We start from the raw sequence: 26498 nt of genomic DNA on the forward strand, positions 1-26498 counted from the left end.
GTATTCCTTTTTGAAAGAAGAAGAAGAAGATTTCTTTAATCCATCGTGGACGGTTTTGTGTGGAATCATATTGTAGAATATATTGTAATTGAGTTTGAAGAAATTGGAACGTAACTGATCCAGAAATTTATCAAAATATTCAGCAAAAGATAAGGAAGTGAGTATTATTTTTTTGAAACATTCGTTAATTGATGATTAATAGTGTAGAAGCAGTTACATAAAGTTCGATTCCTCCTCTTAGCTAACAATATGGTGAGTTACACGATGTGAACCCCGATGAAATGTCATAAAAATACTCAATGAATGTGACCAAAATTTAACTTGCAAAGACACGCATATAAAACATAGGCGACGAGGAGGTAAGAGATAGAAAATTCTATTTTGAGCGCAAGCTTTACTTTGAAGTGAAAACATACGAACCAAGATTGATGCCGTAGCGTTCCTTAAGTAATACCTATCAGTTGGCAGTTCCATGCACAGGAAGAAAATACCTGCTTGTACTTCGGGATAGTTTTGGAAGTGGGGGCAAAGTCAGACAAAGAAACCACCATGTTTACAGGAGAAAGAAAGAAAGAATTCTGGGCTTGTGTATAGCCCGCTCACCCTAGTTCTGTCACCGGAACTGGGAGAGTTGTTGCTACTACTATTATTATTATTATTATTACTACTACCACCACCACCACCACCAGCTGCTGCTGCTTCCTTACAACAAGATTTACATCTTAAATCTTTATAACATGCGATTCCGATTCATTATGAACTAATATGAATCGTTAGAATCACTATGATTTATTAAAAATCACTGGGGAATCACTCAATCCGAATTCTGCCCCCACACCCCAAATCCAAAATCCAACCATAAACCATCAAAAAATACAAAAATATAGCAAGCGAGCACGGATTTTGTATTCAAAAGAAATTTATAAGGAACAGTTTTCTGCAGGTGACTATTTATAAGGAAGACGAGCATATGTTAGGCAGAAGAGATCCAGCTCTTTTTTCTAAAAAATGTTATAATTTTGGTAACTTATGTTAGCATTAGGGTTGGTAGGGTTAGGTGTAGGGGCCCAGCATAATTTTCCAAAGACTGATAGAATTTCGTTTATTTCTACCAATATTAGGTTAGGTTAGGTTAGATATGCGTACTTGCATCATCCATTTCCCCTGTAAATTTTGTGTTTTTTACGTGCTTCTGCACCCCTTCTGCTAAACGTACTCCGCAACATATTTCTGCAGGCGACAAAATTTTATACAAAGACGCTGTATTTTAAGTTTACAAGTGTAAAATCATTACAAGTGCTTTACGGTGGATAAAGTAAGTGAATGCATATGAAAAATAATTCTATTAGATGTTATTTCCACCGGCGGTGTACTTCTGTGCAGTTCACAGATGCTGTTCTTTATGATTACAAGTGGAACGTTACTAGTATGGAACCATGACAAGTTCTATTGGAACTCATATATTTGCCATAATCAACATCTTTTCACTATCCTCGCTGGCGCGCCTGCTCCCTTTTCACGGGTTACTGCGCGGGCTCACCAGCTTCGCTCTGTCATGACTCCGTCATGTGGAATTCGTGCTTTTTAATGGACACCTAGCAAAAGTTGTCTTGTTTTCTGCAGTGTAGTTGTTATGCCGTAATCAGGAAACCGTGCTTATACGCAAATACGAAAACGGCATTATTCGAGCAGACAGTTCTACCAAATTTTCATACATTTATTGTATTTTAAGGCTTCTTTTTGTAGAACATGCACTAAGTGAGGCGCCATTGCATAAACCACGAACCAACTTGTGCTAGGTGGCCACTAAAAAGCACGAATGCTATCTAACCCTGGAACGCAGCAGGGGAACCCGGGGGGAAGAGCGCATACTCATAAACGAGGATAGTAGAAAGTTACATAAAATATCCGCAATAATTTTCACTTTCAAAATAGTTTCATTGGTTTCCCAGGTACAAATGGCCCGCTGCAGGGAGAAATTTGTCAGTTTTAAATTTGTACTTCTTTCCCACACTTCGCGCAGTTAATTTTAGGTTTCGACATACCATGACGCTGCAAAAAGTTTACGATATGACGTCTTTATCACAATTCTTTGTAATAAAATCGTATGTTTGCATTATATCCATCGCAAACGTCCATTGCTAACACTAACAGAACATTCCCGCCGTTTATTTTACAGTTAGAATACATACACTACCATTGAAAATGTATTTCAATATGATATCTAATGACAGAAATTACTAATGACAGAAAGGTATTTCACATCGTTATTTACCTATAAATTTTGTTTTCGGTAGAACCGTCTGCTAGAGTGAACCCTAGAAAACTAATTGTGATTTTTCAACAATTACCTCTGGTAGCCCCCTTGAATTTTATCTATGCCAAGTGAGATTTTTCATGTCCCCCGCCGCAAATCTTTTAGGAGACAATAACAAGAAAATTAGTGAAAGAATTACAATTTTTCAACAATTGTTTCGTTTGGTGCGCCAAAAGTAAAGCTGGACGTTAAACACAAAGTAATATAGCTGTAATTTTATCTTTACAAGTGTAGGGTTACCACTAAAATTATTGGTGCCTTCCATTTCAATTCATGTAGAGCTTGTACCATCTCAAATAGTGTTAACTTTTTCTATAGCAACTAGCTATGTTTTTAAGAGACCCATATTTTTTTTTTGTTTTTTCGAACGGGGAGTACAGTTTATGAATTGTAGAAGACATGGAAAATGGTCAACTTCGGAGCACCACCATTCAGCTATGGAGACAGATAGAGTCATAATTCTTGTTGTGGTATGTACATTCATGTTCAAAATTATTGTCGCATGTCTATAAATATGTTGTAGGAATATTATTTGATAACGAATTCGCCCGGTATTTCTTATAATGTTAGTATATGTGTGTATAATCGGCAAAGACATGTATGTGGTAAATTTCATGTCAAAAGAGCAGTAAATAAGAACAATGAAACAAAAATAAAATTTTCTTGTCCATTTAGCAACATTTTGTTTTACTCATTCTAATTTTCTTATTTATAATTCTTTTCGTATGAAATTTACCACAAATATACATTTCTCGATTATACACATAGTATTAAAAGTAGCCTGCAAAATCGTTATCAAATTATATTCTTACAAGAAAACAGTTATAGATATGCGACAGTCATTTTGGACATGAGTGTACATAGGGATATGAATAAACTATATTTATTGTAACGTACCGGTTTACCGGTAGCGATTACATTATATTAATACCGGTATGCATGTTGATACTTGTTTACTCGTTACATGTTTGATGGCTCCCGTATTGTGTATCTGTGCCAATTTTATTTTATTATTGTTATGTTCGTGTGTTTGTGTTAATTACATAGGTTAGTTGTTGTTAGGTCGGGTTGGCACACCTTTGCTTTCCCTGATATTTCGTAATTATATAGATTTAGGCTATTATTCTATATCTGAGCACACGTTTGACTTGTAAAACCTATATTGTTAGGCGGAATATAATTATGTATAAATAAATTAACCGGTGTCACAATGTGCATTGTGCTGAGGAAGAACTGCATTATGGTAATACAAATATAATTACGATAATAATAACGAAACATTACCAATGCACTTCAAAATCATATTAAATAGTTGAATAGAAGAAGGGGGATTTGTATTACACACTTTATTAATTTGAAAATGGTATTATTATTACTCACCAAGATTTTCAATCCAAAATTCTTGTATTTTTATACTTAATTATCAATAGAGCATTAGGCCTAGCGTTAGGCCTAATAATAATGACAATTCAGTGAAGCTTTAGTGAAGTTTTCTGCTGGGTACTACCAAACTCAACTGATTGATAATATTAGCAATATTAGTATTATGTTTATAAACAGTAAAATCACTAATTTGGGAGAAAGCAAACATAATTTTAATGATAGTTGTTGATATACTGATTTTTCTAAATTAATGCAATTAACTATAATGTGAATTAATAATTATACATAAAATAGGATATGCACGAGTAGTTAGGTATAGAAGAAGAAGAAGAAGAAAGTAACACACCAGCAGGAAAAGGGGGGTGAGAGAACTCGATGTCGAAAATTTAGTATATTACGAAATTATTGGATTTGTGCCATCAACCTATATACAAAAAGTGATCTGGGAATAACCTTAATAATCTCTTTCGGTTGCCGAGTTCTCACAAAATTTTTATTTAACCTTTTCTGATCCACCCCCGCTGGTCATTAATGTCTGCAAATCGCCATGATGGAAGCAGACATATAACCTCAGTTTGAGAAGACTGGTGACGGCCGAGATTCCCGGCTTTTGGAGAAGGGAAAGTGGGCTGTTATCGGGCTCCTTAAGACTGTAAGTAATTGTACCTGGCTTCCAGGTAACCTGATTTTTCTTATTTTGAACAATAACATCTTTATGGAGATAAAAGTTCGTCTTCCAAGATGGCGTCGGTGACGTAGGAGTGTATTGTGAAATTCAACAGTTTGAAAAATTTTTATAAAAAAACTAATAACTCTTGGAAGTAATCTTGCGAAAAATGATCAATATAAGTACTATGGATAGCTAAATTTCATTTGCGTTACGCATCTCGCTTATCTGCCATAAATGTCTCCACGTTACTATTAATCTTTACAGTCAATTCAAAATTTTGCATGATAGAATGAATCTTAATACGGAATGCATTTAAATATAAGCGAATTTACCCTTATTGCGTATTCGGTACATGTTCTTAGTTACTGTAAACTCACGGTATGATTAGCTTAGCTCCGGAATATTTTATGAAGGTTGATTTCACCTTGTGGCTCTTAGATTTATATGACTGACAAACTAATGAATTGATCCACCACATTAGTATGAATTTTCTTGCATGTTGTAAAAGAAAAAGTAAATAAATAAAACAATAACGTTCCATAATAGTATTGAGAATATCCTGTCACGTACTTACGTTTCTTATCATCAATCATACCATATGTACATAATTCGCTGTCCATTATATTTTTTTTTTCTTTCTTTTCCTTTCTTTTCTTTGTAGTGCATAAATAGAATATTTAATGTGTTGTCCGAGGGCGGGCTAAATGCTTAAGCCATATCTGATATATGCTACAGTTTTAGAACTCAGTTGGAGTTATACAGTAGCAACACAGATTGGAGGACATTGTAGAATATGAGTGACAGTTAGATAATTATGTCTTCAGAAATGGAACGTTCAGTTTTTTTTTCATAGATAACTAGCAGCGTTCACCCCGCTTCGCTGCGGTCACCCCGGAACGCAATAAACTTTGTTACTTAGATAATTTTTACTTTTTCGCTTTCAAGTGATTTATAGCGCCTGTTAGTTATGTTAACCCGCCGAGTCACAGGGTCATGCGGGTTGCATATAAATACGTTTATTTTTATACCTATGATGAACTAATAACAAAGGATTTCTACGTATGGACACCTGAATGGTCAATTATCTCAAGACACTGGTAATTGAAAATTAAAGTGATATGATAAAAACCATCTAGGGTCCACATCCTAACAACCCCCCAAAAATGAAAGAAATCGGTTCAGCCGTATTAGCGTGATGAGCGGACAAAGGATTTTTTGTACGTATTTACACCTGATTGGTCAATTATCTCAAGACACTGGTAATTGAAAATTAAAGTGATATGATAAAAACCATCTAGGGTCCAAATCCTAACAACCCCCCAAAAATGAAAGAAATCGGTTCACCCGTATTAGCGTGATGAGCGGACAAAGGATTTTGTGCGTTCTCTTTTATATATATAGATTAAAAAGGGGATGGATCAGTATTTGGTAGATTTTTTTTTTTTCTTGTCTGTAAAACCAGTCATGATACGAATTCAGTCGAAGAGCAATTATTGTAAAGTTCCGTAGTTGGCTACTCAAGATCAATCCTTGTCTGATATATTGTAACTAATGTACCGATTCGCTGAAACTGTCTTGTGATTATCAAATATATCAATTCAAGTATCGATATGCAACTTTATGAAACTGTTATGAGATACAATTGTCTTAAGTTATTAATCAAACTGGATTTTTTTTTTCAAACTTGTCTCCGTTTTGTAATGATAAACCGACCTAAAATAATAAAATTGTTATCCTAAATTGTTATCCTATGATTTCGAATAAACTAATTTGTTAAATAGCAATGTGAACAGTGATACATATAGAGATTGTAATAATACGGAATCTTACTGCTGGTTTACTGCTTAAGCAAGAACCTAAATGTCATGTTCTAGAACCGAGTCAGTTGTGCGTTATTTCGTTGGAACAAAGCAGTATTACAGAACTTAGTTTTCTTTTTTTTTCTTTTTTCTTTATTACCTATTCAAAATTGGTAAATTATCATAGTGTATAATATTTAGAAATATTCATCACTCTGTTTTATTGGATTTTAAGAATCTTTAACGAAGTGGTAACCCAATTCAGGAATTTTGATTTATTTTCGAGATTTTCTCATTCCTGGAAATGAGCGTTTTACATTATTATAGTTTGGTTTGCGCATACGTATCTCTTTGTACATAAATTTGCAAATGAATGTCATCTGAAAAGTCGAAGTTTGCTGATTTTTTTTCGAGTACTTCCGGTTCGAATTTTAAAATTCTGTTTTCACGGTTGGTAAGACCTAGTTACCCGCTTTCCGAAAATAATTTTGTATCGCTTCTGTGTGCAACCGTTTCGTCGCAAAAAAATGTGAGAAATTGTCAGATTTTCAAAAATCGCCATTTTCTCGATAACACCATATTTTAAAATTCTGAAATTTTGTCAGATGGTTCAACTTTACATGAATAATGAACACACCAAATATCATTCTCGTCCAATGCTTCATGAATTACCTACTTAGCGAAGTTTCGTTAACTTTGATGTCGCAGTTGGCAACACTGGAAACAATAAAAGTGCAACTATTTGATGATGTTCACATGATGATGATGATGTGATTCACATTCATTAAATAAAGTATAAAAGTTTTTCCTGACGGCTCTTTATTATTTTGATCAAAAATGCTCTCTGAAATATTAAAATGTGCCTCCCTCTTCCCCTCCGTTTTATTAAACCTCTTACGAAACACACAAATTTTAAGTTTACTTGAAACGGCTATCCAATAAATTCAGATGATCTATAAAAAGACTGAACTACCACCTCAGTGATGATTTGGAATGCACCAGACTAAGTCCCAGTAAGTGCAATGTCATTACAGTGATCGAAAATAGACCAAAAGTTTAAAAAAATCGAAATGTTTTCTTACGCTTTCCATCAAAGAAATTTACGGACTTTTTAAACAGAACAATTCCAGCATAAGAATGGGTCACTCGAAATTTTACAGTATTCGACCAAAGTGATTCAATCCGCAACCTGCGAGGGAAGTGTGTGTGTGTGTGTGTGTATTGTGCAAATTTTAAGTTAGCTGCTACTGCGTTGCAACAGATCAGTGGTGCAGCCTATATTGAAGCTGTCATGAGTGACTATTTTCTTTAGTAGTATGATCCGTAGAAAATGACAGCTGCCTTCTTCAAGAATGTGGTGAATGTCCTGGAGTGGAAGGAATGAGTGTGAAGTCTTTAATTATTGATCCTGATGAAAATGAAAGTGTTACGTATGCCATATGGGAAAACAATGATCTCGTTAAAAAAAAATATATATAAATAAAAAATAACTGTGCCACTTACTATTTTCGTATCGTACGTTGCTGGTTTAACTGTAAGAATTGTAATTCATGATTACATCAAGAAAATCCAAAGAGAATTAATTGCTACCGAAAAGCATCGTATAAAATTTCAAGATACAAATTTTATTTTTCTTCATGTGGACTTCGCTGAAAACTGGACTGTTATTCTGCAAAGTGAAATTTAGAGTTATCACCAGAAAAACTAGCAGATTTCTATCCTTACAGCAGTGGTATATTATTATGAAACAAAGACAGTGTTGTTGTAAAAATCGACGACAAAAGACACGATTAGGCTCATGTACTCATAACCATAGACAAGATTCTAAAAATACTCGAAGAAAAGCGAAAATATAGGTTACAGAAAAAGGTCCGAATACCTGAAAATAAGTGTCAACAATTTTTTATCCGTGTCAGTTATTTCTGACGGTGCTGCATCCCACTTTAAAATTCGATTTCTGATGTTCGAGATGCAGACAGGTCCGATAAAGCAGTGGTTTTTCAGTGAAACCGGACATGCAAGAGTCTCTGCGACGGTATGTGGTGAGGAAGGGGGGAAGGATGTGGCAACGTGGCATAACCTTAGGCAAAAACAGATACACATTATTAAAACTGCAGAAGAATTCGTGAGTATAGTGTAAGTACAAACTCCTGGTATTACTCTCGTTTTGTTGCCTGGAACTAAATTTGACAATTTACGGGAAAAAAGTGCAAGAATGAGAAAGTGTGCCACCGGTACTGGTATTCAACAAAGTCACCTTTGGCTTTCGGAAAATGTCGAAGTTTTTATGGCAGTAACGGTTCACCATGAACTAACTTCATGCTTCCCCCAAAATCGAACTTCTGTAGTTCAAAATGTAGATTTAAGAAGTCTGCAAAAAGGAACTTTTGTTACATGCATATATGATAACCAGTGGTGTATAGCAGAAATATTATGAATAAATCATGAATTACGTGAAGTTGAAGTGCTGTTTATGCTTCCACATGGACCTTCAGCAGGGTACAGGTTTCCAGAAGAGCATAAGAGAAGTGAAGATAAGTGTTTTGTGACTATCGACAACGTGCTACGAGTTGTGAGTGCACCAACTCCTATTTTAGCATCTGCACGGTTACATGCAGTAACGAAGAAGACACCAAGCAAACAAATGATTAGTTCATATGAAAAATGAAAAGATAGAGAGAAAAAAAAGTGAAATTTTGTTTCTGAATTCCATTTTAAGTAAGTGAACTTAAAATTTGTGTTTCGTATGGTAATTTCCATCTCAGATTACTTCGGTTTAAGAAAACGGATGAGTAGGGGAAGGCTCATTTTAATATTTCAGAGAGCATTTTTGATCAAAATAATAAAGAGCAGTCAGGAAAAACTTTTATACTTCATTTAATGAATGTAAATCACAAACATCATCAAATTGTTGCACTTTTATTGTTTTGAATGTTGCCAACTGCGACATCGAAGTTAACGAAACTTTGCAAACTTCAAAAAGCTGTAGTTAATTCATGAAGCATTGGTCGAGAATGGTATTTGGTGTGTTTATTATTCATGTAAAGTTGAACCATCTGACAAAATTTTAAAATATGGTGTTTTCGAGAAAATGGCGATTTTTGAAAATTTGAGAATTTCTCAAATTTTTTGCGACGAAATGGTTGCACACAGAAGCACAAAATTATTTTCGGAAAGCGGGTAACTAGGTCTTACCAACCGTGAAAACAGAATTTTAAAATTCGAACCGGAAGTGCTCGAAAAAATATTAGCAAACTTCGACTTTTCAGATAAACTGGCGTTCATTTGTTAATTTATGCACAAAAAGATACTCATGCGCAAACCAAACTATAATAAAATATAGTTTATTTATATCCCTATGTATATACCACAACAAGAATTATAACTCTACCTGTCTCCATAGCTGAATGGTGGGGCTCCAAAGTTGATCATTTTCCATGTCTTCTACAATTCATAAATTGTACTCCCCGTCTTTGATGGCCCATTACTTGGCAGGAAAATTTATTTATTAGACACAACAAAGAAAAATTGTCTCTCTCTTAAAAACATGTCTAGTTGGTATAAAAAAAAGTTTCAACAATATCTGAGATGGTGGTGGTACAATTTTATTTTATTTTTTTGCCTGAGTTGAAATGGAAGGCATCTATTACAAGTGCTCTCAGATGGATCAAGTGAGTGAGTGCATGTGAAAGATGACTTTGTTAAATGCTATTTTCCACCTGCAGGCTCACGTCTCATATAGCTTGCTGCTGAAAGGAATGCAAAACTGAAATCAACTCAATTCATGAACAGTGTACAGAAGTTGTATTTTATGTTTACAAGTGGAGCGTTACTAGTATGAAACCATGACAAGTGCTTTTGAAACTTGTATCATTACCAAAACCCACTTCTTTTTACTTGCCCAGCTTATACCCACCATAAGTAGTTTAGGTGTATCTTATGTGTTAGATTTGTTCAGTGTAGTTTAGGTAAACTTGACTTTGGTAAATATACTTTAGATTAGCGTACCTTTTCTAAGTGTAACTTAGGTAAAACCTTTTCACAAGTTTCAAATTTAGTAAATTTCTCGTGTTTATTCCATCACAGTGCAAGTTAGTCCTAGAGTTTATTTTTTTAAAAAATTATTAAATTAATTAATTAATTAATTAATTACAAAACCATTGTGAAATATTCCAGAACCAAAGGCATGTTTTTTTCGGGGTATGTAGTATCCGTACAGATAAAACTCCTGTACAGTTCTCAGAATTTTTGGGATTAGGGTTTCGATACAACGCAATGAAGACGTTAGTCACGTTAGTTAAAACGTGAATATTGTCTATGAAACATGTTAAACTTGTAAGTTGTCTTGCTCAGTGGGTTGTAGTACTGTATGGTACTGATCAACAATAAAAGAATGAATTTTTTTTTAGAATTATCACTGTCGTGAAAAAAGAAAAAAAAACTTCATCACGAGAAGTTTGTCAAATTTTCAAACGGAGGATATCATTTTAATCAGTAAATTGTATTCTTTCAAATAAAACAAAAGGCAAGAAAATATCTCGAACCGTTTCAGAGATTTTGTCTAAAATCGCACGTGAGAAATGGAGCCATCTTTGGCGGCCTCTTTCTCTGACAAGGAATGTTTTTGGTCACACACAAAAGTTCCTTACTTCATTCTGAATTTTAACGTCTATTGAATCCAATAACATCTGAGACTATCAAGGCAACCCACCTGCCTCAGTTGATAGGGACTATGCCTAATTAGACTGATTTTTTTAAATGATGAATATTATCATTTTTACAAATAAAAAGTTATCCGCTTAAAAATGGTCCCCTTTGGCATCGACGCACCGATGGAAGCATTGTTCCCATTCTTTGTAGTGATGCTTGGAAGGCTTATGCTGGAATACCTTTTAGCTCGACGGTTACGCCCTTTTGTATATTATCCAGAGTACCAAAATCTCGCCCTTTCAAATGGTTTTTGAGAAAGGGGAATGACAAGAAATAACAGGGTTTGATATCCAGCGAGTAAGGGGTTCATGAATCCCCACCCTATTTGCTGTAGGAATGCTTTTTTTCTGCCTAAAATTCATTAATTGAGACCTCCCCCTTTCCCCGTGTAGCATTATTCTTTGGAGCCATCTTAGTGCATACTTCACTTGTCCAAATCCTACGTGAAAATTTGATGGACAGTAAGCACGGTAGAATGTAACTCACTTCTGATCATTCTCACCGTCAATCGACGATATGATCTTAAGATACTTTACTCTTTCCACATTGCCATCCAGTTTTTAGGTTGAAGATCTTCCCGCACGAGGTTCGTCTTCAACTTGTTCGCAACTTTGTAAAAGCATCATAAGCCATCTGAACACTTGTGTCTTGGATAGAAAATATTCTCCATAAGCCCTTTGTAACTTAGGGCTTGAAAAATCTTGCTTGCAATTACTTGCCAGCCAAAATATCTACTAGCCAGACTATTTGGCAGGTACAATGTTTATGCAAATAAACAAAAAATCACTTTGCAATACAGTATATATCAATATTTTTTATTTTGTTTATTGGCATGTCTCTTACAAATAAAAAATGTGATCGTTTTATCTACCGTTTTATTTAAGCTTATTGGATCGCAGTTTGCTACCCAATGTCTTAGAAATGCAATGCAAACGAAAAGTTATATCGCAAAATCAGATGCATCTCATAATAATAGTTTATTACCAAAGATGATGATAGTCTGTTATTGCAACAACGGTCCCGGGTTCGATTCTCGGTGGAGACACTCGGTCGAAAAAGTGTAAACAGCTTTTTTAGGTCGGCCATCCTGAATGAGGTGTTCCTGGGTTTTCCTCATTCACACTAGGCAAATGCCGGGATGGTACTTCACATAATGGTCTCAGGCCTCTTCCTTCTTTCCCGGATAGTATGCTGGCCGAGGGACGTTATCCCTCGTACGTGACGGGCTAAATGGCCGAAAGCCCAGAAATCTAAATCCTAAACTCGTAAATTTATTTTTGCAACAAAAAAACAGTATCGAAATGTCTTCAGTTTTTTAAATCTTACATGTAGTTAAAGCACAATGATGAATCCTTTCAGAAACCTAACGTTTCCTTTAGGTGTCGGTTAGGTTTTCAAAAACACAATCTGCTACGGACTATATGACAAATTACTGGAAACTTTAGAACTGACAATAGAAACCATATCTGCTTCAACACTTTATTTTATGTGTAAAGAAAACGGATCAATGGGCTCTTCAAATTCAAGACGAGAGCTTGCTTTCCGGAAAATAGGTTACTAGCGAAAACATGCGACTCTTCTGACCTCCTTCTCATGGTGGTTTCATAGCATTGGCCCAAAAAATATAACTTATTTTGCTACATTCTTCTGTTATGTATTGAAATGACAAAAGAAAATCGGCGTTTGGTTTAAAATGTTTAAATAGTAATAATGATTTAAAAAAAACTAACTGGATCAGAATGGCTATTGGCTACAATATGAGTTAGGAAATGAATATTTCTGTGAATTTAAGCTATTTTGTTTTTACCGTAGAAATGACGTTTCATCTCGTGGAGTGTAATTCCAATTCCAGTTTCTTGAAGTCATTACGGATTCAGACTTTGATTGGGGGTGTAGACAAGCATTCAAAAACAATGCTATTACATTTTAAAAATATAGTTGTGACATTGTCTCTACTTTACTTTTCATACTGTACTGATCTGTGATACACAAATTATTACATTACTTCATGTCTACGTAAAAGAATAATAAATAAATAAATAATATTTCCCTTCGCTGCCGAAAATGCGATACAAAACTTACAAATTGCGATGTACACTCATGTCCAAAATTGTTGTTGTAGGAACATAATTTGATAACGAGTTCGCCCGGTATTTCTTATAATGTTAGTATATGTGTATAAGCGGCAGACATGGATGTGGCAAATTTCATGTCAAAAAAGCAGTAAATAAGAACAATAAAAAGAAAATAAAACTTCCTTGTCCATTTAGCAACATTTTGTTTTATTCATTCTAATTTTCGTATTTATAATTCTTTTCGTATGAAACTTACCACAAATATACATTTTTCGATTATACACATAGTATTAAAAGTAGCCTGCAAAATCATTATCAAATTATATTCTTACATGAAGGCAGTTATAGATATGCGACAATCATTTTGGACATAAGTGTACATATAAATAGTTTCACAGTTTGCTGTTAAGAAAAAAAAAATAGCCTAGATGGACCGCTTTTATGCCAAGTGGCCTAATTCCAAAAGATGAAACAATGAACTAATATTTTTATTCTCTTTCTGTAGATTGGTACTTAAAAAACAGTTAGAGTTTTGGTTGCCAGAATAACAGAAATATGAATTGTTCATAAAATATTGAACTTTAGATTTTACTACTGGAAAATTTCAGTTTTGAAGGTATACCACTTAGTATCCATGCGGTCATATATATAATTAAAAATAAGCATTAACCTTGTGTGCAGAAGTATTATTTGGGCCCTCTCTGAGATCTTGCTAACTCCTTTCTTCCTGCTATTTCTTTTTAATAATTATTCAACAACTGAAGAACATTCTTGAAACATCCTAACTCAGTGTACCTAAAACCCAATAAATTTTTGTTTAGCTAGTAGATCCTCTCACATCACATCTTCATGTATGGAGAAATTTAATGGGTTTTCTATAGATTCCGAGTTCTTTGTCGAGAATGTCTTCCACATAGATGAACAATTGAGAAAAGAAATAGCAGTAAATAAAGAGTTACTTAAGAAGGCCGCACAGAAGGTCGAAATAATAGAACAAGAAGAAATAATCTTTCTTGATACAAGATAATTATTTATATGTAATATATGTATTCTATTTGTAGTATAAAAAATATGTATTGATATATCAACCATTAGTATTTTTTTTTCTTTTTTAAATTTTAATATACTGACCTGATGCGTATTCCTATGATATTTGTCCTTCTATACTAATGACTCTTGACGATTATATTAACAAATATGTAAAGATCAGTCAACGTATTTTTATCAGGAGTCCTTCGTGAGTGAGTCGGCAGATGTATCGTATTTGTGGCCAATTAGTCCCGGTTTCGAGTTCAAATGGAGGATAATTTCTCTTGGATGTTAGCCGAGAAGCGGTTTGGATTCCGCTTTAAGCTTGTGTAACCCTTTCCAGCATAACCCGGTTGTTGGGTACTAACACTAAGGCAAAACAAGCTTATTTCTGTCCATATGTGATGTAAATACACAGAGCAAATTATTGAAACCCAAAAAACTGGTTTAAACCAAAAAATAAATAAATAAATTTAAAAAACCTGTTTTTTTTTTTGTTTGTTTTTTCGATAAAAACCATGGTTTTTGCCAACCCTGATTATATATTATTTGCATGAGTTAAGAATGTCTCAAACCACTGTAAGAGAAATTTGAATTTTGTTTTTTGAATCCCAACTGTCAGAGTTGCCCCGACCCTGGAGGAATTACGGCAAAGTCTCCTAGCTTATATGTATTTACATTGCACTGAGCTTTTGACAATCGTCATAGGTCTGTTCTAGTCACTTAAAAAAACAATCATTTTAAATGTGTTCTATCTGTGTGTGTATGTTATGGATAAAAATGCCACATATTAAAAACTACTTAATATATAGAGAAACAATAAGAACAATTTAACATTGTAACTCACAAATACACTTTTAAACTCTTGGGTCGCGATTTATTTAAAACATTTATAGTCCCTGGATATTTTGGAAAACATGAATAGCCTACATTGTCAGATACATCAAAGACACAGCGTAATTAGCAGCTTCCCGGTCAAAATCTGAGTCCAAATCTGTTCAAAAAATTTCATCTTTTTATACCTAGAAACTCATTTGTACATTTTCCCTGCCAGTCTACTATAAATGGCTCATGTCCATGTAGGGTAAGAAGCCGAAGAAAAAAAAAAAAAAAACACTACATCAACACTGAGAAAGGAGTTCTTCAGATGTAATGTACCTATCTAAGTCACAAATGTTACAAAGACACCCAAATTCAGTAGACATTAAACAGAGTTCCAATAAGCATTATTATAATACATTTTCTTCAAATTTTGCTAAAAGAGAACGCTGCCAAAATTGTCCCATAGTATATCAAATTAGGGCAATTATAGCACCCTTGGTAAATCATATCATTTATTGTAATAACTAACGTGATTATTTTTCTTATAGTACTTTGAAATATGATTAAACCATCTACATCATAAAAAAAACATTTTTTTTTAAATGGCTATCTTAAAAATTGACGCCAGGCAGAGTGTAAAATTCCCGTTTGGCGTATAGAAGCTTTTTATTTATTTATTTATTTATTTATTTTATTGCTTATGACAGCAACTGATCCTGACGAGGTACCTAATAAAAAACACATCTTTTCGTCGTCTTTTAGGTTAGATTCTGCATTGACATTTTTGGTCATATGTTGGTTCCGTATTATCTTCGTCTGTACAAACAAGTATTGTTTTGTATCATTCTAGACGAAGAGATCTCCCAGGGATAAGTTGTACTGGTTGTTTTTTCTTCAGATGATCAAATGTTATTCCCACAGAACATTACCCCATTTGTAGTTAAAAGGATCGCAACACACTTGTCCAGAGATATTTTATTTGACAAAAAACTTCTTTCCGTGATACCACACATTTAGCATCTCTTTTCTTTCGATTGTTAATTATATATATGACAGTCCTCTCGAACACAGTGCCTGTCAGAACACTTCATTTTCATTCAATATACCCAATATCCAACACATAATCTTTCTTTCAGAGAACAACGCTGAACCGAGGTATTGCTACTAGCTTGTTTCATCGGTAGGTGTGTACATACTTGCCTGAAAGTCTTAGTTCTGCTTCATACACGTCTATTCAGTGCAGTTTCTTGTTCAGACTTGCAATTCTGTGCACGTTATTCGAGTAATCACTCGTGCTTGTAAGGACTTTGTTTTGTGTATATTTTATTTGTAGCATTGTATTTTACTGTTATAGCCGTATTCAGTTTCATTTTCATTTATTACGTGTTATATGCTACATAAAATGCATGCATTCTACTGCTCCTTGTCATCTTTTATACATAACATTCCAATGTTGCAATTCGTATACCTACAAACTCTAAAATACCAATTTTATGGTGTAAGTACATCATGACCTAAAGGTCTTTTAGCGTGCATTTCAAAATTTTCACTCTTCTTCCATTAGAGATATTTAAATGCAAACATTGGTAAAATTGCGTATGTTTCCATATATCATGCCTCATAAAATCATAATTCATTTTTACGACCTCATATTTCATACAACTGTACATTGTGTGAAGGCAGATACAAACTTCTTAGAGAACATTCTTGCTTTAATTCCTTCCTAGACTTTTGATGGCTTAAAAAGAGGTAATTTAGCTTACGCTCGCTCATGACTTTGTGACATTATTTGCAGCATATGGAATTGAGATTATAAAACTGTTTTAGCAGTGCATCTCATATCTGTACCACTTTTCATTTCTGAGATACTACATTTCGATACATTCATTCCATGTCGGAACGGAATGGAATCTCTTATTTGTAATCGTACCATTGTGTTTAAGAAACATACACAATATTTATTTGTTATTTGTTTAAGTTACTAGAATTACAAAAATGATCATGCAGTAAATCTGGCGTTACAGTTTTTTTTTTTAAATGCAAAACTTTCGTTTAAAAAAACTAATCTATATCATAAAATTGACGACTGACCGATCTCGATCAAATTTTCAATGTAGACGCGGTTCTGGCCTGGGAGTGTTTTTAGCTACTTTTACGGTACAACTTAGGGGAGGGGGACATAGAAAAAAATAAATAAAACTTAATAAATCTTGAACCACCCGACCGATTTTGACTTAATAAATCTTGAACCACCCGACCGATTTTGATCAAATTTTCAATGTAGATTAGGTTCGGGACTGGGATGATTTTTATCATTTCACTTTTACGGAGCAACGTAGGGAAGGGGGTGGAGGGGGAAATATACAAAAATCAATAAGTATAAAAATGAAAGTGACTATGTTCGTGAATTAATTACTTTTGAAGCACCCGATCCATCTCATTCAAATTTTCAAAATATATGAAGTTCAAACCTGGGAAGTTTTTTATCATTTCATTTTGACAGTAGATCTTAGGGAGGGGGTATATGAAAATAAATAAAACTTAATAACTCGTGAACCACCCTGCCGATCTCGATCAAACTTTCAACATAGATAAGGTTCGTTTCTGGGATCTGTTCTTCATTTCACTTTTACAATGCAACGAAGGGGAGGAGGGAAATATATGTCAAAAAAGTAAAAATAAAAGTGACTGTCTTTGTGACTTCATCACGCTTAAACCACACGACAGATCTTAAAAAAAAAATTCAACATGAGGTTCGGACCTGAGATGTTTTTTTTTATCATATCACTTTAACGGTAGAACGTAGAGGGAAAGGGAAGAGGAGAAATCTATAAAAGCAATTAAACAATAACTCTTGGGCCACCAGACCTATCTTGATCGAACTTTCAACATAGATAAGGTTCGGGCCTGGGATGTTTTCGTTATTTCACTTTTATAAAAATAAAAGTGACCGTCTTTGTGCTTCATCACGCTTAAACCAAAGCGCCAATCGTAATAAAATTTTCAATATGGATGAAGTTCGGACCTGAGGTGGATTTTATCATATCAATTTGACGGTAGACCTTAGGGGAGGGGGAGAGGAGGGAATATATATATATATATATATATATATATATATATATATATATATATATATAAAATAGAACTTAATAACTATTGAACCACCCAACCAATCTCGATCAAATTTTCAACATAGATGAGGTTCGGGCCTGGGATGGTATTTATCTGTTCACTTTGACGATAGAACTTAGGGGAAGAGGTAGGAGGGAGAGAGATATATAAAAATAAAAAATAAAAATTAATAACTATTGAACCACAAGACCGATCTCGATCAAAATTTCAATCTAGATTAAGTTCGAACATGAGATGATTTTGTCATATCACTTTGACGCTGTAACTTAAAGGAGGGGAAAGACATTTACAAATGATCGAAAATGACGAATATTAGTGTCGAATCTATAGTTTTTGAAGTCGCTGAGATAAACAGTGACACTTCTGATGCCATTTAAATCCAAATTGAGCCCCGCAAAAATTGTGGGAGAGGAGGGGGATATCTATCTATCTATATATATAAAATCAAAATTACCAACACCAGTATCGAATTCATACTTTTCGGGGTCGCTAAGATGAACAATGACACTTCCAATGCCGTGGCCCGCAACATGGGGAGGAGAGGGGATATATAAAAATAATCGAAAATGACCAATATCAAAGAGCGCTTTAGTAATAGTAAAAAGTGACTGACTAACGAAACATATTACTATTTTTTCTTAGTTTAATTTAGTTTAATCCAACGAAGCGGGTAATTGATGCTAGTTTTTCTAATTTGATAAATCCAAAATTGAATATGGCAACACTGAACGTCAGAAATTTTTAAGATGTCGCTCAGTTGATTTCTAAGGAATGTTTGTGTGGTTAAGAATTAAAATTTTAAAGATTTACTTATTGAAGAAACTTAGAGTTCGGAATACCCGGAGTAAAAGGACAGAATTTATGACGTAGTGGTAGATAAGGTGTATTTTACTGTGATAACTTTTTATTGAGTGTTGATAAGTGATCTTTATTTTCGTCAGAAGTGTTTTTTTGTTTGTTTGTTTGTTTGTTTGTTACTACTGTTGCTTATTGGTAGTCTGCAGCAAAAAACCTGTAACATAAGCATGTAAGTTTATTGTGAAACGACGAAGTCTTTTGCTCCAAAATAAGTGTACAGGGGAGGACGCCGAAGTTTCTCCTAGCGTGATTCGTGCCACTTAGAGGTTATGTTGATTTTCTGCGCTGTTAGGCGTAGTTTCACAATAAACTTACATGCTCATGTTGCAGGTTTTTTTGCTGCGGACTGTACAATTGAGCATACACTGCGACGAACATAAGTAAAAGACTCCCTCATATGACAACATTTTGCTAGTATAACCGCCTATTGGTCATAAGTTTCTTTCAGTCCACCAACTATTTCAGTATTGTCTGCGGATTTCTCGGTATTCTCGCATTCTTTGCCACACTCTCATTTTAGTAATTTCATAAGTATTCACTTCCTACAACCTGTAGACTTAAAACTAGAAATTTTAATATTTTCCGTAAGTAGAAGGTTTGCTTTGTATATAATTAAACTAGAGATGCAAAAAAGCCGGCTTTTTTGAATCGATGGTTTTTTTCACATAAAAAGCCGGCTTTTTTTTGGAAAAAAACCGAGAATTTTGGAAATTTTGGCTTTTTTCATTTTCATGATTTTTCTATCCAAATAGCTTTCTTATAGTATATTCTATAGTTAGATAAGATTTCCACGACCTGAATGCCATATTTAGCTCTGTAATTCACCATCAAGATGGATGGAGCACATATTTTACGAATTAAAGCTAACATGAAGAATGTAGTATTTGAGGGCAATTTTACAGGTTATTTAACTTTATTTTAACTTTTGAGTTATCGACATTTTTTTCCTTCTCTAGATCATTTTAGTTTGTCATCCGTTGTTTCATTTCTAAGAGCTTAGTACTCCAGCTTCTAGCACGAAAGTTAAACTTACGTTTTTCTATATATCCGTCAAAGCATACGTTTTTCAGTATGTCCGTCAAACCGTATTTGCACATTTCTGTTATACTGTAGTTGTGCAATGATTTAGCAATAATTTTCCAGATACAACCTTGAATACCAATTTATACAAATAATCAATAGCGGATTTAGAAAAGTACTTTGGGAGGGGTTTCTCTGATTGTTTCGTTTTCTAAAAAGTCCTAATTTTATTTGGGAGGTGCTTGAAGTTTATGAGTACAGGCATAACTAATATTTCGTTTCGTTTATATGTTTAGCAATAATCTTCCGGATATAACCTTGAAGATCATTTTATACTGAGAACCAATGGCGAATTTAAAAAAGTGTTTTGGGAGGGGTTTTCTTACTACTAATGTTTAGTTTTTCTAAACATTCGTAATTTTTATTTGACGGGAGCTTAAAGTTTATGAGTAAAGGCATAACTAATAGATATTTCGTTCGTTTTAGACATTCCACAACTTTGGAGAACAGGCTTCAGTCCGAAAGACCGATCCTCTAACCTTCGCAAAACCGTCACTGCTGGTAATTAGTAATAATAACGATTTAAAAACAATAAGAAAGGAAGTCGGCCAACTCCTACACTCCTAGTCGGCCAGTACACGCACTATTTTTACATTCTCAGATGGAATGAAGGAAGGCTTTGTCAGAATGGTCGAATGCTGGGTTGAATCCCGGACTTCCCGATAGAAGCGCAAAAGCCACGTCACGTTTGTTGTGCAGTTGTATTTAGCTTAACTTAAATATATTCCGTAGTCTTTTTTTTTTTTTTTTGTTTGTTTGTTTGTTCCGTAATGATATGTTGAATCCCTCTTGTTAAAAATTCAGAGAACTTGAGGACTGGGTAAACCGTGATGGTGGTCAAGGGCACCCATGTTGTGGTTTCCAAGGAGGGGAAGTATAAGCGACGTTTCAAAAATAGTTTCAAATTTTGCTGTAACTAATGTAAAAATCCTATTGGATTTTCAATATTCTGAAGTACATTTTCCTCTAGGGGGCAAGCGCCCCCTTAACCCCCTGATGGGCGCCCTTGATGGTGGTTATAAAAAACTTGACTGTAGAATTTCAAGAATATACAGAACCATGTGCAGCCTTTAATTGTATCATACAAATCTAAGTATTTCTCTTATGTTTTATTTTAATTTTATTTTGTTTCAAAAAGAGGGTATGGAATATTTTGAAGTAAAAATACTACATACAATTTTGCTAGTTATTTGTGTATTTTTTGAAAGAAGTTTTTACTCTTAGGGTTGGCTCGTTTACACCAGCCTTTTTTTTTTTTTTTTTTTTAATAACTGGTTTAAACTAAAAAAATTAAAAGAACAAAAATGCGAATCGTGTGAACTTCATAGTGACGTTTCACATGTCAAACCATCTGCATTAGTCTTATTTCCTTTTCACCTTTTAATCAAGGTGTCCCATGTTCAATTGTCGGTCGAACCACAACCCTTCTTTCATGTGTAAACCAAGTACTCTTTCGGATGTCACTTTAAGCGAAAGTCTTCTCCTTGATAACCTCGGTATTACGTAAAGATGTTAAGCCTAAACATACAAAACGAAACCAAATTATATATTTCTGCGTGCCTGTTGTTTTATAAAGAAGCGAAGGTTGCTTAAATATATTGATTAAAATTGGTAAAATTTATCGATTGCCTACTTAGCTTCCAACATTAGCTTGGATTGGACTTTCAATGATACCTACATACTAAATTTGTAATTTAATACCTCAGTTTTAGAAAAATAAACACACTGCTGAACAAGACTGCACTTATTTAATATAAAATCACATTTACACGTGACGTTTCGATCTTCTATCCAAGATCCTCATCAGACGTACACTCACGTCTGATGAGGATCTTGGATAGAAGATCGAAACGTCACGTGTAAATGTGTTTTTATATTAAATAAGTGCAGTCTTGTTCAGCAGTGTGTTTATTTTTCTGGTTTTATTCGCAAGACGTTGACTATGATTGTGTGTCACTCAGTTTTAGCGTACTGATTATAATACGTTGACCTTTAAATTTTACATGCAAATTAAATTTTACAGGATTTTTCCCGTTATTGTTTTACATTTAAAAGAATGACGGGATTTTCCCGATGGCTAGGGCGGGAGTTTCTCAATTTAAGAAATTTACTGACCGGACTTCTTTAAGCTTATGGGAACTCTTCCAGCATAACCCCGTTGTTGAATAATAACACCAAGGCGAAACAAACTTATTTCTGTGAATATGTAATACAAATACATAAAGCAAAATATCTAAATCAAAAAACCTGGTTTAAACCCCAAAAAAGCCTGGTTTAAACTGCCCCCCCAAAACAGGTTTTTGGCATTTTCAGAAACAACGATGGTTCTTGCCAACTCTGCTTACTTTTGTATATAGGAGGTTAAAATGTGTTTATTATATACATTGGTTAATCCTTTGGAATTCATAATGTAAAAATGTTGAAGTAAAATTGTTTAAAATATCTTTTCGAAATTCATGGTTTACTTTCGAGGTTTTATATTCTTATCGGCATCAACCACTAATTAAGTGACTTTCTGTGTTATAGAGAAGCGAAACAAAGTCAGCTTTATCGATTTAAAGCAGAATTTTGAAAAAAGCCCAAAATTTTTCAAGCAAAAAAGCAAAGCAGAAAAAACAGAGTTTTTTTTTCCAAAAAAGCCGGGTTTTTTTCCGAGCCCTTGCATCTCTAAATTAAACACAAACAAACCATTTGCTGAGCAAAACAATATTCACATTAAAAAACTACATTTCCGGGTTGAGAAAGAAGTTGTTTACCAATTCGAGATCTATTAGTTACAGAGTATATTGAATTATTCTTAACTCCAGACCTAGATTGTAGATAGTATCATCTCATATCAGCCTCACTTACAGTGGAAGTTACATAACGAAATTACATAATCATGGGACGTTAAACTTTATTTTCTCAAAATATCTAACTTGTGCAAGTGAGCAGCTTACAGAATAACAGTTCTTGTATAGTCGAGCGGTCTAAAGAATAATGCTGGCAATCGCAAAATCCTGTTGCATTTTCGACATGAGTGTTGGGTATTATCTTTTTATCATTCATTTCTCATCGTTGTCTGTAGTCTAAAGGCCGTAATTATGGGACGTAAAGATAAATGAATTGATATGCCAATGAGTAATCCTTAATCTATTTCTTCAACGCATTTCCTTAATTTTCACATTGTTATGTGTCTGTTTGAGATTTAGGGGAAGTAATGGTTGTTTTATCTCTGTTCTTTTAGCTTATTCGCTGCATTAGCTACTTTAGATAAATGGGCTAGATTTTTACCATTTGACAGGGCACATTGATCATACAATAAATAAAAAAGGAAATTAGGCAATACGTTACTTTAATAATTCAAAACTAGATACGAATATATATCTCAAATATTCAGCTTTCAAAATTGTGTTAACAACGTCTGTTTTTCATGAAATTCGAAATGATGAAATGAAAGGAAATTTTAAATGTTGATTATACACATCTCTGGTGACGTTATGTGGCAAGCACTCTGATGACACTGAACAAGGATAGGTATTTTTGAAGAAAGTAAGAGTATAAGGAGATATTTTGAAACGTATTCATTCCGTCTGATGATTGACATACGGAAGGAGCTCTTTAGAGAAAAGAAACTTTAATGGAACGAAGTTGCTTAATGAAAAATATTTCTAACATTGTCCATATGGGGACAAGATGTGCTTTCGACCTGCCTTATTTAGCATTCCAGAACTTTTTACTAATGTATATATGGGCGCGGATCCAAGTGGGGCTATAGCCCCCCTCCCTCTTGGCGCTCAGGTATACACTGGATAAAATGGGCTTCAATCATGCTTTACACTGGATAAAGCTGCAGAGTATAGTTTAGCCCCTCCCTCCCTTGATCATATGCTGGATCCGCCACCATATATATATATATATATGAGGACATGGTAAAGATAGCTATTTACTTTAGTACTCGTAGGTATATGTACGTTTTGCGCTCTGTCATATGAAATGCATGAAAAAGTCTCAAACCCATTACATTGTACAGTTTTACATTTCTTTTTTATTTATATTTCATTTGTCCTTGTACATTTGTATATTAGATAAAGAGTTTTATTGTTTTTACTCTGTAAAAGATAGGATTTCTTTTATGGCTACTTTTGCGCCGAAATGTAGTATATTTCGAAACGGAGCGACTTGTTGCCGATAAACTATTTCATGGATCTTATATATGAAAGTAAACTGATGGTCTCCAACGTATTCTTCAGCCACTGTTAAGACAGGCCATGAGTGTCCAAGGGCTGGGTGTCATGGTAAAAGGTCCTCATTTTCTTGACTTTGACACTCATAGAGACGATGTAGTAGTATAGTGTTTTAGAGTGACACCCAGGAAACGTCTCTTACTAATTTTAAAGACGCTACGTGAACCCCAAAGCCTCAGTGAAATGACAGTAAAGTGAGGAATATTTCCTGTTCACACGGGGATGGAACCTGCGCCGCCCAGTTGGCAGCTAAACTATTCTACTGCGGTTATAATATATGATAGGGTACCTAAATCCCGATCTCTCTTTGGAACCAATCAATCATGCTGACACCATAAATAGCACTTTACAGCTTTTTTTGTTTTATTCCCGCCGGTGCAGTGCCCAGATTTTTTTTTTTTTGTGTTTGTCAGTGCCTGTTAGTACTTAGTGTATAATTTAAATTTTAGTCTGATATTATTAGCTTTATATCATTACTTGGCACTTATATTAGAATTTTAAAATTATTTTCAGGAATATCTGCAGTTGCCAATTTTTACCATGCCGTCGGGAGATACCGATGTTGTGAAGTCCAGTTGGGCTGATGAAGTAGAAGAGGAGGGAGGAGCCCTACCACCCCCATCAGAGGTTATTGAGAATGGAATCAAAACAGTAACAGAATATAAATATTCTGATGACGACAAAAAGATAAAAATCGTAAGGCAGTATAAAATAGAGAAGAGAATAGTTTCTAAAACTATAGCAATCAGAAAAACATGGAAGAAGTTTGGACAGTCTAAGAATGATAAACCTGGCCCTAATCCAGCCACGACCATTGGAGCAGAAGATGTCTTTATGCAGTTCATAACCAATAAGGAAGAACAAGATAAGCAAGAAGAGAATCCACTCGAAAAACTTAGGAATATGGATCAGAGCGTTGTTAAATGCCGAGCATGCAAAGGTGACCATTGGACATCAAGGTGTCCATTCAAAGATTCAATGGCCACTGCATCAGGAGCTAAAGGTCCTGATGCTGATAAAAAAGCACCTGGAGTTGGAGGAGCTCAGGAAGAAAAGAAACAGTCCGGAAAATACGTGCCACCAAGTTTGCGTGAGGGAGGTAATAAACGTGGAGATAGTATGGCTGGACCGCGGCGAGATGATGTGGCTGCTATTCGAGTCTCCAATTTGTCGATGAGCACTCAGGAATCGGACTTGGAAGATCTTGTTAGGCCGTTTGGGCCTATTTCAAAACTTTACCTCGCGAAGGACAAAAGTACTCAAGCATGTAAAGGTTTTGCCTATATCCATTTTAAATTCCGAGGAGACGCTCAGAAAGCTATTCAAGCTTTAAATGGCCATGGATATGATCATCTCATTTTGAATGTAGAGTGGTCAAAACCACATCCAAGTAATAATTAGGTTATATTAATTTCCTTTATTACATTTAAGGTGTTAATTCACTGCATCTGTCAAACTGTCAATCTGAGATAGGGAAATGGTATTTTATTGATTCTTTTTATATACATAAAAATCCTTCTCATAAGTCATCACAATTATGTTTTCACTTAGAAGGCAGGGATTCCCAGTCGGTATTCCGCGGCACTTTTGGGTATCACGAGATTTCGAGAGGATGAAAGATAATTATTAGGAAGTTTCTAGAAGGGTACCAATATTCCATTTTTTTTTTTCCGTAGGGCTGCGAGCATAGAGAGGTTGGGAATCACTGCCGTAATGGAAACAGTTTATTGTACTTTGTAAATTACATTCGGTGATAGGAATATGCTTGTTTCTATGTGAATATCAAGAATGTATTTCTTCCAGATATTTTTGCTTCAAGAAACGTCATTTTTCTTCTATAATTCATGTGGAAAAAAACGCAACATATTTTTAATGGCATAACCTTTGTATAATTACAATTGTAATAAAAACTCATGAATTAAGAAGCAAGAAAAATAAATATTAGTGTTAACCTTATCGGCATTTCATATTAATATCTGTTCTATTATTTGTACTGTAGGCATTTCCATCTTCTAGTGAGAATATAAAGTGAGTGAATATAATGTTTCTTTTTTTCTCGCTAAATTTAAGTAATTATTAAGGGTAAACGTAAGTCGAATGTTATCCGTCAAGCAGCTGTATGGTTTCATGGTTGTCTCTAGTACAGCTCATAAGTTCTTCTGTCACTTACTTGCCTGTTACGCTGTGTTACGGATTAAGGTAAAGTCTGTCATCATTACTATAGCATGTTCCTAGGTTATATCTCAGACAGCGGAAGAATATAGAACAACTAAGTGTTTGTAGAAAGTTGTTGACGATCCTTACGCAAGCATAGTTCATGAGTATCTTACTCCATTAAAAAAAATAATAAAAAAGTCTTTCTAATAAGCAGTGGAGTCTGCACTCTTAAGAGAAAAG

The 26498-nt window shown here is 34.4% G+C and overlaps 1 protein-coding gene across 1 annotated transcript; it reads left to right on the forward strand.

Annotated features, from left to right (window-relative positions):
* Positions 1 to 26057, forward strand: eIF3g1 (eukaryotic translation initiation factor 3 subunit g1). Its single transcript, XM_081742878.1, has 2 exons — positions 1 to 157; positions 24615 to 26057. Exon 2 carries the CDS (start codon positions 24642 to 24644, stop codon positions 25500 to 25502), a length of 861 nt encoding a protein of 286 aa, XP_081599004.1. The 5' UTR covers positions 1 to 157; positions 24615 to 24641; the 3' UTR covers positions 25503 to 26057.
* Positions 26058 to 26498: the final 441 nt, after the last annotated feature.

The sequence above is a fragment of the Thermobia domestica genome, chromosome 16 (assembly GCF_964235325.1).
Source record: "Thermobia domestica chromosome 16, izTheDome1.hap1.1, whole genome shotgun sequence".
NCBI classification, from domain to species: domain Eukaryota; kingdom Metazoa; phylum Arthropoda; class Insecta; order Zygentoma; family Lepismatidae; genus Thermobia; species Thermobia domestica.